The sequence below is a fragment of the Rattus norvegicus genome, chromosome 9 (assembly GCF_036323735.1).
Source record: "Rattus norvegicus strain BN/NHsdMcwi chromosome 9, GRCr8, whole genome shotgun sequence".
NCBI lineage: Eukaryota > Metazoa > Chordata > Mammalia > Rodentia > Muridae > Rattus > Rattus norvegicus.
In genome coordinates this window covers 68079791-68095191 of record NC_086027.1, presented here as the reverse complement: position 1 = coordinate 68095191, position 15401 = coordinate 68079791, and the positions used below count along the sequence as shown (strand labels likewise).

At 45.6% G+C, this 15401-nt stretch overlaps 1 protein-coding gene across 2 annotated transcripts in view; it reads left to right on the top strand.

Moving 5' to 3' along the window:
* The window catches only part of Mpp4 (MAGUK p55 scaffold protein 4), a 39184-nt gene that overhangs the window by 7859 nt on the left and 15924 nt on the right, over nucleotides 1–15401 (top strand). The window contains exons 5-14 of one of the 2 annotated variants that reach the window (NM_021265.3): nucleotides 53–184; nucleotides 573–654; nucleotides 2816–2901; nucleotides 3332–3403; nucleotides 4751–4947; nucleotides 5761–5825; nucleotides 8270–8287; nucleotides 9387–9425; nucleotides 10580–10600; nucleotides 14911–14925. In NM_021265.3, the coding sequence (NP_067088.2) occupies nucleotides 53–184; nucleotides 573–654; nucleotides 2816–2901; nucleotides 3332–3403; nucleotides 4751–4947; nucleotides 5761–5825; nucleotides 8270–8287; nucleotides 9387–9425; nucleotides 10580–10600; nucleotides 14911–14925 (727 nt within the window). The remainder of the gene's footprint in view (nucleotides 1–52; nucleotides 185–572; nucleotides 655–2815; nucleotides 2902–3331; nucleotides 3404–4750; nucleotides 4948–5760; nucleotides 5826–8269; nucleotides 8288–9386; nucleotides 9426–10579; nucleotides 10601–14910; nucleotides 14926–15401) is intronic. The other variant, XM_063267659.1, reaches the window with a different exon arrangement.

The window sequence follows — 15401 nt, the reverse complement described above, 5'->3', positions numbered from 1 at the left end:
GATGCATGGGTGCTGCACAAGACATTTGCTCACCTCTGTCTTCTGTCCCTAGGCTTTGCTGAGGGCCCATGACACAGTGGCTCAGAAAGACTTTGAACCCCTTCTCCCTCCACTGCCAGACAATATCCCCGACAGTGAAGAAGCAATGAGGACTGTCTGTCTGGTGAAAAACCAACAGCCCCTGGTGAGAAAATCATTTCGTCTTTTGTTTATGGTTACACCAGGGTTCGTTGTGATGTAAGTGATAGCTAATAGGTGCTTGAATGGCCATTTCATCTCAGTCACACGGAGAGCGGGTGGTGGCGTGAGAGCCCATAAAACTTTGCCTGTGGTTCAAACTCACTCAGTTCATAATGTTCTCACGATGCAAAGGCTTCTATTTAGTGTCTTTTTTTTATGAGAAGACAAGATATAAACTCTTTTTGGTGAAAACGAGTGAGACATCTGTACCTCATGTTTTATTTGGCCTTTGTGCATTTTACTCAATTCTAATACACTAGCCCACATTCTTCTCTTGTACTAATGGAAGGCAAGTAAGAACTAACTGATGCCCTACTGTGTTCTCTCTCCAGGGAGCTACCATCAAGCGTCACGAGATAACAGGGGATATCCTGGTGGCCAGAGTCATCCACGGTGGGCTGGTGGAGAGGAGCGGTAAGCTGGGGTTTCAGGCAGGGGTAAGCGAGACACAGGGAACATGATGGCTGCAGCTTTTCTTCCAGGAGCAGAGAAGTTCCTTTCTCCACTTAGGTCAGGGCACTCAGATGCTCCTGCTTGGCCAAAGCAATAAAGAAACAAGGAACAATCGTTTCAAGGGATGCCAGCACCCTGGTCCAGAGCCTACATGCTAGGCCCCATGAGGATACATTCTTGTTAACATCCTTAAGGCTACCAAACAAAGCAAGCATTGTCATGACATTTTACAGATGGAAGGAAGGACCCGGCCTCTTCTGCTTCCAAAATGGCGGAGCTCTGTTCCTCGTGAGCAGCTTCTCATTTGTGCTTCCACCCTCCATGACATCAGCTGCATCCACACCTGCCCCGTGCCCCTGCTTCCCACAGCCCCCTGACTCCTGCATGCGGCACCCTGACACCCAGTGGAAAATCCCAAGGAGGCCCTCACTGCAAGGCCCCAGGCCTTCGGCCTCCTCTCCTCCCTGGCTCTTCCCTGATGGGCCATCCCTCTCCTCGATGTTTCTCCAGATGCTCATCCTGCTGTTGTCTCTGCTCTCTGAAACCTCCCATCTCTCTTGTATCTCTCAAGGCTTTTAAAAGCATCAACGCACAGTAATCGTATACATTAACAAATTTCAGTGTGAAAATAGAATTCATGTGCACAACATGTAGTAATAGATCAAGATATTGCTTTCTTTCTTTTTAAATTGAAAATGGTTTTTTCACACAGTATATTCTGACCACAGTTTTCCCCCATCTCCTCCCAGATCCTTCCCCGAATCTGCGCCCATCCAACTCCATGCCTCTTTATCTCTTTCTTCAGAAAGCAAACAGGCAAATAAAGAAAATAAACTGGAATAAATTTAAAAAAACAAAAACAAAAGGAAAAGCATAAGAAGCACACAAGCAAAATTCATCAAACACAAGGTTGGAATGTAGTGGAGAGTTTGCTCCCAGCGGAGTCAGACCTCCAGCCACCCCTCCAGGGAACCTTTAGATCTGCGAATGAAAGACACACACACACACACACACACACACACACACACACACACACCTGCCGAAGCTTAATTTTGAAATGCCTTGGCTACCTCAGAGGCTAGGCACTCCTAAACCTTCCCCATGCTACCTGAGGCTCAATGGGAAGGTGGCCACCACTCACCCGGATTCTCACATGGCTGTAGGCATTCTCTCCTGCAGCTCTAAATCTCTTCTGTCTCCCACAGCATCATGGATCCTCCTTCCCACTGCATCCCAGCCTGCCCAACCCAAGGGTCCCGCCCTTCCTCCCTTTGCCCAGCTGTTAGCTGCTGGCATCTTTATTGATCAATCAAAAAACAATTGGGACAAGGACCTTGAGCGTCTGGACACACAGATTCCCAATTGAATCAAAGCATTAGAACCAACCTCCAACATCTCACTTTTTCTGTCCGAATTCAAAACAAAACAAAACAAAAAACTCTTTTCTCACACATAGAGTACCACCACAACAATGATGTAAATCAGAGTATAACATACATTTAACATCCAGTCTGTCATATTTGTCAACTAGATAAAAGTACTGTACCATTGTTCCTAACTTAAAGAGTTTAGGATTCTATACCAGAATTATGTTTGATTTTAGCCTGTAACACCGTCTGAAAACCATGCTTTCCACTCTATGTCTTTAACGTTAAATAACTTAAGTTTACTTGCGAGACTATAACTAGTCTTCAACTTCGTCAGAGATCTGAGAAGGAATTAAATATTACCTGAGTGTATAGGAAACGCCAAACACAGCTGCTAAAACTTAAACAGTGGTAGAGACAGCCGACCACCTGGACAGCCCCTATTCCTTACAGCATTGGAGCATCTGCCTTCCGCCTGTGGCCCAAACTCTCCCTTTAGAGTTCTTCTGGCTAGTATTTTGGTTCCATTTTACAACTCCAGAGTAGCAAAACAAACAGATCACTGTTGGTGTTGGCAAAGAGGTAGAGAATACAGTGCTCACAGACAGTTATGGTGGCATAAGTTGAGGTAAACAGTTTTGTTTTTTAATTTAAAACTTTGAAACATGCTTGGGGTCATGAGCTAGTGGACACTGGAATAGTGGCTTCTGTTTTATTTCTTTGGTCCTTCCTCTGTTTGTGTTCTTGTAATGTAGGGTTGCTCTATGCTGGAGATAAACTGGTGGAAGTTAATGGAGTTCCCGTAGAGGGTCTGGACCCTGAGCAAGTGATCCATATTCTGGTAACTGTCTTACTTGTGCTTTTTGTTAGTGATGTAGTGGGATGCCGTGCCTGTGGTACGTGCTGTCATGTGACGGTGTTTAAGTCCCTCACATCAGCTTCCCATCTCAGGTCCCAGACTTGTCTGCTGCTGAAACCCAAAGAGCTTCCTCATTAACCTCCAGGAGTTCCGGCCCAAGCTGGGAAGCATCCCTTCCCAAGCACCTCCCCTACACGCACGCACGCACGCACGCACGCACGCACGCACGCACGCACGCACGCACGCACGCACGCACGCATCCCTCCTGTGTTTAGTAGAAAACTGAGCTTGGGTAGAATGTTACTCTGTCTCCTGCACCTTGGAGCTCAGGGCTGGATACACTGAGATGTTACCTTGTCTAATGCATGGTGGAGTCCATGCTTCACCACTCTTCCTCTTTGCTGTCCTCTAGGCTATGTCGTGTGGTACGATCATGTTCAAGGTGATTCCGGTCTCTGCACCGCCTGTGAGCAGCCAGACGACAGTAAGAACACACAACAGTATGGTGTATGACAATCCTAGCCGCTGAAGGGTTCAGTATTCCGGGTGCTTCTCAATGCTGATGATCTGAAATGCAGAGTGGGTAAAGGGAGTGGGCCACCATAAAATCAAGAAGCTGTGTCAAAAACAGTGAACATTGGACAAAAATATTTCTAAACTAAGTAATTCTGTTCCACGACACATTTTAAAGTGCTGTGATAATGGGTTTCATCATGACATTTTCATACCTACATCTGTATTTTGATCATATTAAGTCCATCTCATTACTCTCTCATGTTCTACTCCCTTTAGTCTTCCAACTAGCCCCATTTCTGCTTTCATATGTGTGTCTGTACACACACACATGTGAACACGTGTGGGTATGTATGTATGCTTGCATGTGTGTGTGTGTGTGTGTGTGTGTATGAATGGGATTCATCATACACTGAAGCAAATGTCTCAACTATTGACTGTTTTTAAATCCTGAGCGGGGAGGGGGGCCCATAAGTCCTCTGACAGGGCGCTGACCTGTCCAATTGTGTAGGTAATCACAGTGGCCGTGAGCTCAAGTGTACCAGCTGCATCGTGTGTATAAGTCAGTGTACACCACGTCCTTCTGCTAGCCTACATCACTACATTATCCTGCCTCTTCCTCCACAGTGTTCTCTGAGCTTTGGAGCTGATAGGTGCTGGTGTCCTGTTTGTGCATACTCATTCAGAATCATCTGCTCTCGACACTTCAACCACTTAAAGTCTTTGCAGTAACTCCTATGGCCAGAACTGACAGCATTACTATGGGTATTGGGAAAGCAATTTGTCAGGCACATCATACCCACTTAGCAAAACATCATCAGGAGCTTCCCACTAGGACCCATGACCTCCTCAGCCACAAGCCTTTCAACTGTGTTTGTAGTACTGAATGTGAACTCTCTTTCTGGAGTGGGCATCGCATCCAAGGGGAAAGTGGTTGATTAAGGCCATAACAGACTTTCCACTGGTGCTCCAAAGACTCACTTGCTTGCTTGTTTGGTATTACTACACACAGGTCCACAAGAAGGTAAGGCTGTTGATGATAATTCTTCCCCAGCAGTCTTCTTAGCACCTTCTAGTGCTAGCCAGCAGGGATGAAGCTTCCAGCCTAGTTCCAGCATGATTTCTCTATGCCCTGTGACTGAGATGCCAACAGCAACGCTCCTCCTCCAGCATTTGGTTTAGAAGAACAACTCTCTTTTATGCTTAGGGTAGTAAAGAAAGAGGAGAGCAGCAGGCAGGGGAGTGAGCGCAATGGTTTTAAGCCGTGCTGGTTTTGGACAGCGTTCTTCTGAGAGTACCGCCCTGCACTTGCTGCCAGGTTTATGTTCGTGCCATGATTGATTACTGGCCCCAAGAGGACCCTGACATCCCCTGCATGGATGCCGGATTGCCTTTCCTGAAAGGGGATATTCTCCAGATTGTGGACCAGAGTGATGCCCTCTGGTGGCAGGCCCGGAAAATCTCAGACCTTGCAATCTGTGCTGGGCTAATCCCTTCTAACCACCTTCTGAAGAGGTAAGGAAGGCCACTTTTGGCAACAGGGGGATCACTAGGCAATGCTTGGGACATCAAGTCTCTGAGTATGTGATAAAGATACAAGCAAATGGAAGAACATAAACACTCTGGTTTATAAACCGAAGTGTCTACTTACTGATAGATTTTCAGCTTCTTAAACACTAAGGGGACCAGAGGAGTTATATTAGTCAGGTAGAAAAGTGCTTGTGAGACTAAATTAAACTTAAACATTCTATGGTCTGAATATGTTGACCCAATCCCCCCAGAGAGAGCAATTGTATAAGAAAACAAGGCCTTTAGGGGTTGATGAGGTCATGAAGATCCATGGATCACAGCATAAGCAGGATATTGGTATTGTGAGAGGAGGGTATTGCCAGGAAACAGAGAACTGAGAAATGAAAATCCTGGAGAGATTGCAGCAGTTGGCGTGCACGGCCCTGGGGCGTGGCGGCAGAGGAAGGGTGAATCAAAGTCCATTGGATAAGAGATGGAGGTGTTAGAAGGGACATTTGCCTGCTTAATAAAACCATCCAATATTACAGCCAGGGTTGAGAACATGGCAACTGTCAGGAAGAATGGGGCTCAACATCCCAAGTGGGGGACTCCTAAGGAAAGGAAGGGTGTCCTGGAAGTACCATGGGGGACCCAGGACAGTCACTGCCCCGGGCCCAGTGGACTCAGCCACCCATGGTGTGCTGAGTCAGATGACAAAGTCCCACCTCTGTGTCTCTTCCGAAATGCACTGCCAGTGCCACAGCCCCGGGAGAGCCCACGCTGTACGAGTCAGCCAGTCTTTGCTTTCTCTCTGCCTAGGAAACAGCGGGAATTCTGGTGGTCTCAGCCGTACCAGCCTCATACCTGCCTCAAATCCACCCGATGTGAGTGTGCGTATGTGAGTGTGTGCAGAGACCTCAAACTCAGCTTGCACACCCAAGACGGGGCTTCCATGTCTCAGGCTAGCATCCTGCCTGAGAGAGGACCCTAAATATCCTAATTGTCCCATGATGCTCTCCTCCACAACCAGCCCTCAGAAATCCTCCTACAGGCATCCATTTCCTCTTCCATTAGCATTTCTGCTGCTGTGACAAACACCATGGCCGAAAGCAAGTGAGCAAGGGAAACAAGTGATTTTGCTTAGATGTCTGCATCACGGTCCGTCATGGAAGGAAGTCAGACAGGAACCTGGGGGCAGGTACTAAAGCATAGGAAGAATGCTGTTGGCTCCTATGGCTTATTCAGTGTGCTGTCTTATACATTCCAGGACCTCAGCCTAGGGATGGTGCTACCCACACTGAGCTGGGTCCTCCTACATCAATTCTCAGTCATAACAGTACCCCCGTACTTACCAATCCGATGGAGGCATTTTTCTCAATTAAATGTTCCTCTTTTCAGATACATTTACATTTATGTCAAGTTGACAGGAACCAGCTAGCACAGACGTTAAATACATCCTTGGGTTAAACACGTCTTAAGTCATTTCCCCCCAAACTCAAGTCCTCCGAGACCCCCTACCCACAGCTCTTGCGTGCCATACCTCGACGGATATCTGTGGCTACACAGATGCATAATCTTCCTCATGTCCTCTCTTTTTTAATGTTAAGATGTATTTTCTTTGGGTTATTTTGTGTGTGTGAGGGAGGTGGATTTTGCCTGCTTGAATGTCTGTGCACGACATGCATGCAGTGCACCAAGAGGCCAGAAGAGGGCGGAAGAACCCCTGGGACAGTAGATAAAGATCCTCTAAGTGCTGCAAGAGCAGACTTAGCAGAGCCATCTCTCCAGCTCCCATTTCTTTTCCTTTGTTGTACTGGAGATTGAGCCAAGGGCTTGGTGCATGCTCAGAAAGCACTCTTTCACTGGACTCTGTCCTCAGCTCCAGTCCTGGGCCTTTCTGACTAAATATGAGACTGTTACCATTTAAGGAATTCACCGTGATCATTATACCACTCTTCAAATGGTAGTCAGGAAGGGGTCCGTGGCCATGAGTGCTTGTGAACTACTTAAGGCTTAATGAAGCTGCCGACAATGGGAGACAGTGACCAAAGGAGAACGTCAGAGGACAGAAGCGAACAGAAGCCTGTCAGGCCCTGTAGGGGTTAAGGCAGGGCAGAGAGGGGACATACGGAGACAGAAGGGGCACAGAGGAGACTCAGTGTAGACCACAGACAGCAGCACCAGTATCACAGGTGTGTAAGCAGCAGGTGCCCCTGAATATTATTTCCCATGTTTTCCAAGCCAAAGACTGTTTCCCTCGATGACCACAAATGGTTTTTGTTGCCGTTGTTTGTCTGTTGTCTTTGACAATGTCTCGGGTAGCCCAGGCTGGTCTAGTGGAGTGGTCCACGCGGTGCCCACTCCCTGACGCTGTGTTACCTCTCAGTTACGGACGCCTGTCTGCCTGGCTCCAGCAACAAGTGTAATACCACCTTTCCTCTCTTAGCTTTTCTTCAGAAGCATTTTCACACCATAACCTGCCTAGTTATTTTGAAAAAATACTTAACCAATGTAGATGGGAAGAATCCTTTAGTTCACTTTCCTGTTTCATTTATCAAAGGCTGTGGAGATGCTATTGATCTAGAGTGACAGAGGCTGACGTGACACCTACCCGTGTGCTCAAATATGTTTTATGTTAGGTATTTTGGAAAGTCCACATAGATAGTTGTTTGCTTGGCCCTATTAGTGTTGGCACGCAGCCCTGAATCTGGGAACAGAGAGGCTGGAGCCATGACTTAGCCGACCACCTTTCTCAGGCAATGCTGAGTGACATCATGCCCTGAAACCTTAGATCATTTCTTCTAGCTGTCATGCATGATGTGATGATAATGCTACTTTGTTTCTTTTTGCTCTGTTTAAATCTTATTGTGTAGAAACAGGGGACATGGACAGGCTACTAGTGAAGAGGAATAGGCCATTTAATTAATCAAGGTTTTGAAAATTCCCGTGCTGAGTTAGATTATGCATGGTCAGCAAAGAGTTGTTTCCTGTAATGCACTTACTGTCATCCCTGCTCCGTGCCCTCCTCACCCTCACCTCTCCTACTCCCCCTCCCTTCCCTCCTAGATTTGAGTTCCTAAGACATGCAGCCCTAACTTAGACGTGAGAAGAACACGACTCCTACAGAGCGTGTTAAGAAGGCAGATAGTGCATTTGCCAGAAGCAAGCAGTTCTCCATTTCCAGCCACTCTGGAACATGCATTTATTTCTGAAGGGCGGTCACTAGGTGTCTCCATGAATTCCCAAAACACTAATTACAATGTTGGTGCTTTGCGCTTTTGAAAGACACAGAATGTGAACTACTGTTCCTTTCTCTCCCTGTGGCCAGCACTGTCTGTGGAAGAAGGTAAGGAATGGGATTCAGGAAGACACCCTTATCTCCAAATACTCCTAGGAATTTCCTCAGTCCTCAAACCCCACTTCTGCTTCGCTCAGCTCTGTGAAGCTATTTCTACCTGTGATGTGTAGCACACGAAGGGTGTTTATTCTGATCTAAGAGATCAAGGAGGGGACGCAATGTTTATTCACAGCTCTAGAGTCTGACAGAGCACAGGCTAAGACCTCAGTGGAGTTCAGTTCAGCAGGGTTTTGAATCAAGTGTTTATACAAATTTCATGACATTGTAAGGAAATTATTATTCTTATCTTGTGTGTAGAAAAAATTGAGGTTCTGGAAAAGGGAATGGTTGCCTGAAATTGGAAACAGGCAGTCTGGAGATTCAAGCTTCCTTCTGGAGGGCCCCGTGTTGGAGGTTAAATGGGACCTTCAGGGATTGCCTTCCCATTGGTTTATGTTCAGCCATGTGCATGTGTCTGTCTGTCTGTCTCCATCTCCTGTCTCTGTCGCTCTTCTCAGCTGCAGTGAGGGAAGTGGCTTTTGCCTTTTGACCAAGGATGAGTCTCTGTATTAAGTTTTCCTGTGGTAAAGATGAACAGCTGCGTCACCCGTAGGGTATAAACATAAATATTTCGAAGGCAGTCTGGCCATATACCAGGAGTAAATTATGCTCTAGGACCTATGGCTTCCAAGCTATCGGTTTGTGTCAGTATCAGTTTTGCATTTTCTTCCCAAGGACCAGTCTTCAAATCCAATCAAAAAGTAATCAGCCAACCCCAAACAGTTGTGCTTCTGTTGCCCCAGTGGTTGCCATCTTGTCAGTACCGTAGTATTCAAGATCCACGCTGGGCGACGCCGCTGATGCGCTCCCTTTCCAGCAGGCTGCACACTTCATCTGGCACTGTGAGCTCTGGCCGGTGCTGCTAGCATAGCTTTTTATGTTCTACAGTCACAAAGTGCATTCTTCTCCGAAGCAGCAGAATTCGTCTTATCTTCCCAAGTGAGCAATAGTTCTAAGAGTGACACTGAAAGGTAGTCTGAGTTTTGTCAACAGGGTTTTGCGTGTAATATGGGCATATTTTAAGCCCCCTGTCTATGTTCTTTTGTAGAAGATAGCATGAAGATTGACGAGAAGTGTGTGGAAGCAGGTAACAGTTCCTCCTGACTGAGTCACCACCAGAAGAAACATGAGGCACCTCAGCCCTAGATGACCAGAAGCAGAGGTGTCCGGGGGTTGTAAACTGAGTCCAGCCCGTGTGCCTTTACTGTGACTCCACACTTGGAAGGGGAAGCGAAGCTGGGGGTGTCTCCAGCGTCCCTGTGGGAAATTATCCCGGGACACAGATAAGCAGTGTCTCGCCTGAGGGACAGTGGGGACACCCATGCTCTTTGTGAGACAGATGGGAAGAGGGTGACACCAAATACTTAAAATGCAAAATGTACTTTTGCTATCACATGTAGTGATTCCAGGGTAGGCAGATAGTCATGGGCTCTAAACCTCGGATAAATAAATAAGATATTTTATATTTCTATACTTAATGGTTTTTGTGAATTCTGAAAAGGTTTTTCTCAAATTTGGCAGTGGTACTAGGCCTCAGACCTTTAATTTTTTAAGTACTTTATTAAAGGAATATTTTTTCTTTTTAAAGATTTATTTTATGTATATGAGTACACTGTAGTTGTCTTCAGACACACCAGAAGAGGGCATTGGATCCCATTACAGATGGTTGTGAGCCACCATGTGGTTGCTGGGAATTGAACTCAGGACCTCTGGAAGAGCAGTCAGTGCTCTTAACCACTGAGCCCTCTCTCTAGTCCATGTTCCACTTTTTTTTTTTTTAAAGATTTATTTATTTATTATATATAAGTACACTGTAGCTGTCTTCAGATACACCAGAAGAGGGCATCGGATCTCTTTACAGATGGTTGTGAGCCACCATGTGGTTGCTGGGAATTGAACTCATGACCTCTGGAAGAGCAGTCGGTGCTCTAACCACTGAGCCATCTCTCCAGCCCCATGTTCCACTTTTTAATTTATTCTCTTCTCTCCTGTTATCTATTTATTTAATACCCTGCTTCATCCCTCTTGGTAATCACAGCCCATCTATCAAATGTTATTCATCTCTTAAAGACATACATATGCCATGGAGCGAATTGATCCATTGCTCTTGATCTAATGTAAACATTTTAAAGGCAGTGTGTGAGCAGAAGCATGGACTAGGCATGCACTGCTAAGATATAGACTTGGTGTAGACAGTCATGTAATGATAATTTTGCTTTTCACCTCCACTGAAAACCACAGATGAAGAAACTTTTGAATCTGGTAAGTTAAAAAATGCATTTTTAGTACCAACTTTTAAATGTATTTTCCATGGTTTGGTGTAATTTAAGCATATGTAGAGATATAGCTAAGTGATTGTAAAATAAGAATCCTAGCCATGTGAGGTGACAGGGTCATTTCCTTCACTGCAGCAGCTTTCACTCCCTATGAATATCCCCAAATATGCGTCAGATTCCACATATACATCAACACTGGATTTATTTTTGAGCTACTGTAAATTTCATTTAGCCAGTCACTTCTCTTAGGACCAGGACTGTCCAGGGGTGGGGTGGGCATTTGGATTTCTGCGGGGGCAGTGTTTGATAGTTTCATATATTAAGAGGAGTAGCATCCTTTACATGATAGGATTAGGGATGCCGATGTCCTGAAGAGTACACAACCAGCTTGCACTATGAAGGGTTGTCTCTAGATCCGTGGTTTTCACTATGAAGGGTTGTCTCTAGACCCGTGGTCTTCAATATGAAGGGTTGTCTCTAGACCCGTGGTCTTCAATATGAAGGGTTGTCTCTAGACCCGTGGTCTTCAATATGAAGGGTTGTCTCTAGACCCGAGGTCTTCAATATGAAGGGTTGTCTCTAGACCCGTGGTCTTCAATATGAAGGGTTGTCTCTAGACCTGTGGTTTTCAATCTGTGAGTTGTGACCCCTTTGGATGTTTCATATCGGATACCCAGCATATCAGATATTTAGATTATGATTCATAACAGTAGCAAAATTACAGTTATGAAGTAGCAGTGAGATAATTTTATGGTTGAGGAACTGTCTCAGCATTAGGAAGGTGGAGAACCACAACTCTAGAACCATCTATGTTCCTACTGGGCAACAATAATTGAAGATTAAATAGGAAGCTCTTTATTTTATTTTTTAAAGATTTATTTATTCTATATAAGTACACTGTCACTGTCTTCAGACACCAGAAGAAGGCACCAGATCCCATTACAGATGGTTGCGAGCCACCATGTGGTTGCTAGGATTTGAACTCAGGACCTTTGGAAGGGCAGTCAGTGCTCTTAACCTCTGAGCCATCTCTCCAGCCCAGGTAGCTCTTTAATACATGATAGTGATGTAAACTTTATAAGCCATATGTGTAGAAGGCCAGGGAGATGACTTCATGGATAAAGTACACGCCATATAAGTGTGGACCTAGGTTTGACTCCCTAGAGCCCATGTCAAGTCAGGTGTACACAGTGGTGTATGTCTGTAATCAACTGCCTCTATACTGAGGCATGAGGCAGAGACAAGAAAATCACTGGGAGCTTGCAGACCAGCTGGCCTGACACATAGTGGAGAACTACGAAGAGACTTTGTTTCAACCAGGGTGGAAGGTGAGGGCCTACACCTGAGGTTATACTCAGATGGTCACACATGGCTGTGGCCCGAGCACGCGCGCGCGCGCGCGCACACACACACACACACACACACACACACACACACACACACACACACAGCCATTCTACTGGAAGACACACAGAATAAAGACTTGTCTTGTAGTTTCTGAAGCCCTTATTTCCCACACTCTGTTCCATGTGGAGAGTCAATATGTCCAGTGTTTATGCCGAATAAGCTTTCTCTCTTTTATTAGCACATTACTTGTTATAACAATGGCACTTTTCCAGTGTCTGTTCTTCAGAGTATCATTGACTGTGTTGGTAGCAGAACAGATTCTATAGCGTGTTTGGTTTCTCTGTTTAAATGGGCAGGCGACAAGACCCGAGTCTCCTAGGCTGAGGTTTAGGGTCTCGGGCTACTGTTTCCGCTGTAGCTGAAGTGGCTCCTTCTTTTATCATGGACACAAACCAGACTAGTGTCACTCAGCACTGGGTTGTTAAAGCCCACCTGCCCCTCTGGTCTTTGCTTCTCTGTCCTTCCATGAGGAATAGCCATAGCTCCTCTCTTTTAAGCCCAGTGCTTCATCACCCGAAGTAGATATTAATGTCTAGCAGTTTCTTCTATCTCCTAGAAAACTCATGCCAAAGAATTTATATTTTGATATGCATGCATTTAAATTTTTTCTTGTTTAATTTTTCCTTTACAATAGAGTTAGGACACTGTATCACACATTGAAATATGTGACAGATTATTTCTCCAATTAATTCATTCCATACATATAGAGAGACCTGGGGCTGGCGAGATGGCTGAGAGGTTAAGAGCACTGGCTGCTCTTGCAGAGGACCTAGGTTCTATTCCCAACAACCCCATGATGACCCACAACTATCTGTAATTCTAGTCCCAGGGGATCTGATGCCCCCTTCTGGCTTTCTCATGCACCAGGTTGTAGAAAGTTTTAATCTCAACCTGGGGTTTCTACCCTGCCTTGATCATTAAGTTTCCGGATAAAAGGCACCTTTATTATTTACTATAAGCCTTAATCAGCACAAGAGCTGGGCAGATATCTATCCTCTATGCCATGAGAATCTACTTTCCTACCGACAACCCCGAGTTATTACTCACTATTTTGTATCTGGAGGCTTCTCCTCCATTCACCTTCCCCTCTCTTGTGGTTCTCCTCCAAACCCCCCAAGCTCTGGAACCCTAAACCCCACTTATGTCTCTTTTTCCCTGTCAGCATCTTTATTTACCAATCATAAATAACTTGGGGGCAAGATAACATAGGTCTACGTGTGGACTCTCTTCGTCTCTGGGACAACCAGGTCTTGAGGAACCAGTGCTAGCATTAGAATACCAGCCACACCAGACCAACCCACTACAACAAGGCTGCACACGGTGCATGCATGTGCATGCAGGCAAGTGATCATATGCATAAAGGAGTAAATCATTTCAACTAGAGATGCCAGCATAAGAACTCATCATGAAAAGATAGCATGGAGACAGATGGTCTTGGGACCTAATCAACTTACTTACCACCTATATTTTTTTCTATATCCCCATTTTCCCTGAGATGGCTAACCCATTTGGGATAATTTTAATTTTCTGGCTCAGAGCTTGTGATCGACTTCTTCTTTAGATTATATTTGTCTTTATTTGTTCTGCTTATCTCATCACTTTTTCTGGAAAATGCTCTGCACTCCAAAGTGATACCCGAGACCCAGAGATACTCACAGTGTCTGTGAAAGGAGAAGCAGTGAGCGTGTGGAGTAGGTACACTGCACACTGGAGCGATGGGGCCCAAGGGTGTCTGTAGGCTCTGCGGTCTTTCACCTTTCTGACCATCAGGTCCCATACTTCTAAGATGAGCAATACCCTGCATACATAAGGCGTTCAGAGCTGAGCATACAGTAAGCACTAAACATATGTAAGGTGTTCAGAGCTGATCGGAGCACACAGTGAGCACCCTACATAGGTAAGGTGTTCAGAACTGTGCATATGGTAGCACTGTACACACATAAGGTGTTCAGAGCTGAGCTGAACATACAGTAAGCACCATATGTGTGCTGACTGGTGCTGTGCTTGTGAAATTGTTCATAGGAGGTGGTCAGCCGCTGGCTCTCTAAGACCAGTTCTACTGGGGAAAACATGCAGCTGTCCCAAAGCTTTCAAGAATGTTTCCCATTTGACTCTCATAAGAGCTCAATTAAGAACAGTTAGTGTCCGGCGGCATGTTTTCTGAGTAGATAAGCCCTGGCAGTCATTCATGACACTTAACTCCTGTTACCTGGACCACTTAGTGAATAGTTAGGGCTCTTCAGTTTCCGTCTCTTTCTCTGAGTGAGATATAATGTGACCTTCTTGGATTTCTCCAGCGTCAGTGATACAGTCTATTTAACTAGAAAAACTGTAACAACATTAGCAGAAAACCCAGCCACTTGAATATGTCTAGATAGCAACAAGCAAAAATACCCAAACAAGCACCAACCCCCACCCAAGTACCCCAGTCTTCACAGGACCAGCTGGAGAGAAAGCATGTATGTTAGGCCGTCCACAGGCAAGGAAGGAAGGTGTCGGACTGCCAGATAGGATAGTGTGCCCTGTTGCCTGTCATCCTTCCCAGGAATGCAGTGGCATGGCTGTGAGAGATGAGAAGGAAGGCTCAGCCATTGTCTTCCTGTATATATCTTTCAAGTACAGTTTTGTAGTCTTCATGGATAAGTGACACTTCAGGGACACACAACTTGCAAGACAAATAAATCACCATCCCCCAGCAGTAGAGTCCGATCAAATAAGTTTCTGAGTCCCAACGGAGTGCTTTTCATCTGCCACGCCAAGTTACCAGCTTTGCTAAAATGGTGGCATGACTGCTCTGCTATGTGTGCCTTTCCCGTTCCTTAATGGTTAGCTTGATCTTTGCCAAGATTAATTCTTCGTGTCTCTTTCTTCACATGCTCAAATATCCAGAGGAACTCGCAGAAGGTGAGCGTTCATTTTTATCCCCTGCATATGCCAGTGAGTGCTGTGCTCAAGGCCTCTCACTGCCACAAGGCAACAGCACAGCTTCCTAGAAGAGACGACTTTTTAAAGCCCAGTTCAGAAACTCGTTTTCATAGGATACATTTTTTTTTTCAGATAGAAATTGTTTCTCTTTAATTGAGTACTTCATTCAGACATTCCTCTGTTGGCTTCTGCTCTGGAAGCAGCTAGGTCCCTACCTCAATAGTGAACATGGGCCCCAAACCAGGGCTCTCAGAACGGCAAAACAATAAACTGCAAAGCCAGCCTCTCCTTTCACTTAGGAGGGACTGGGAGTCACAGAGTCCAATCCCACCCTGCAGCTGTAGGCCCTGGAGCCTGGACTACAAACACAGAAACATAGCTGTCAGGAACGGCAGCAGCCTCATCCTCCAGCTCCAGTACCTGACCACCAGCCTCTTTCAGTAGGGATGAACCTA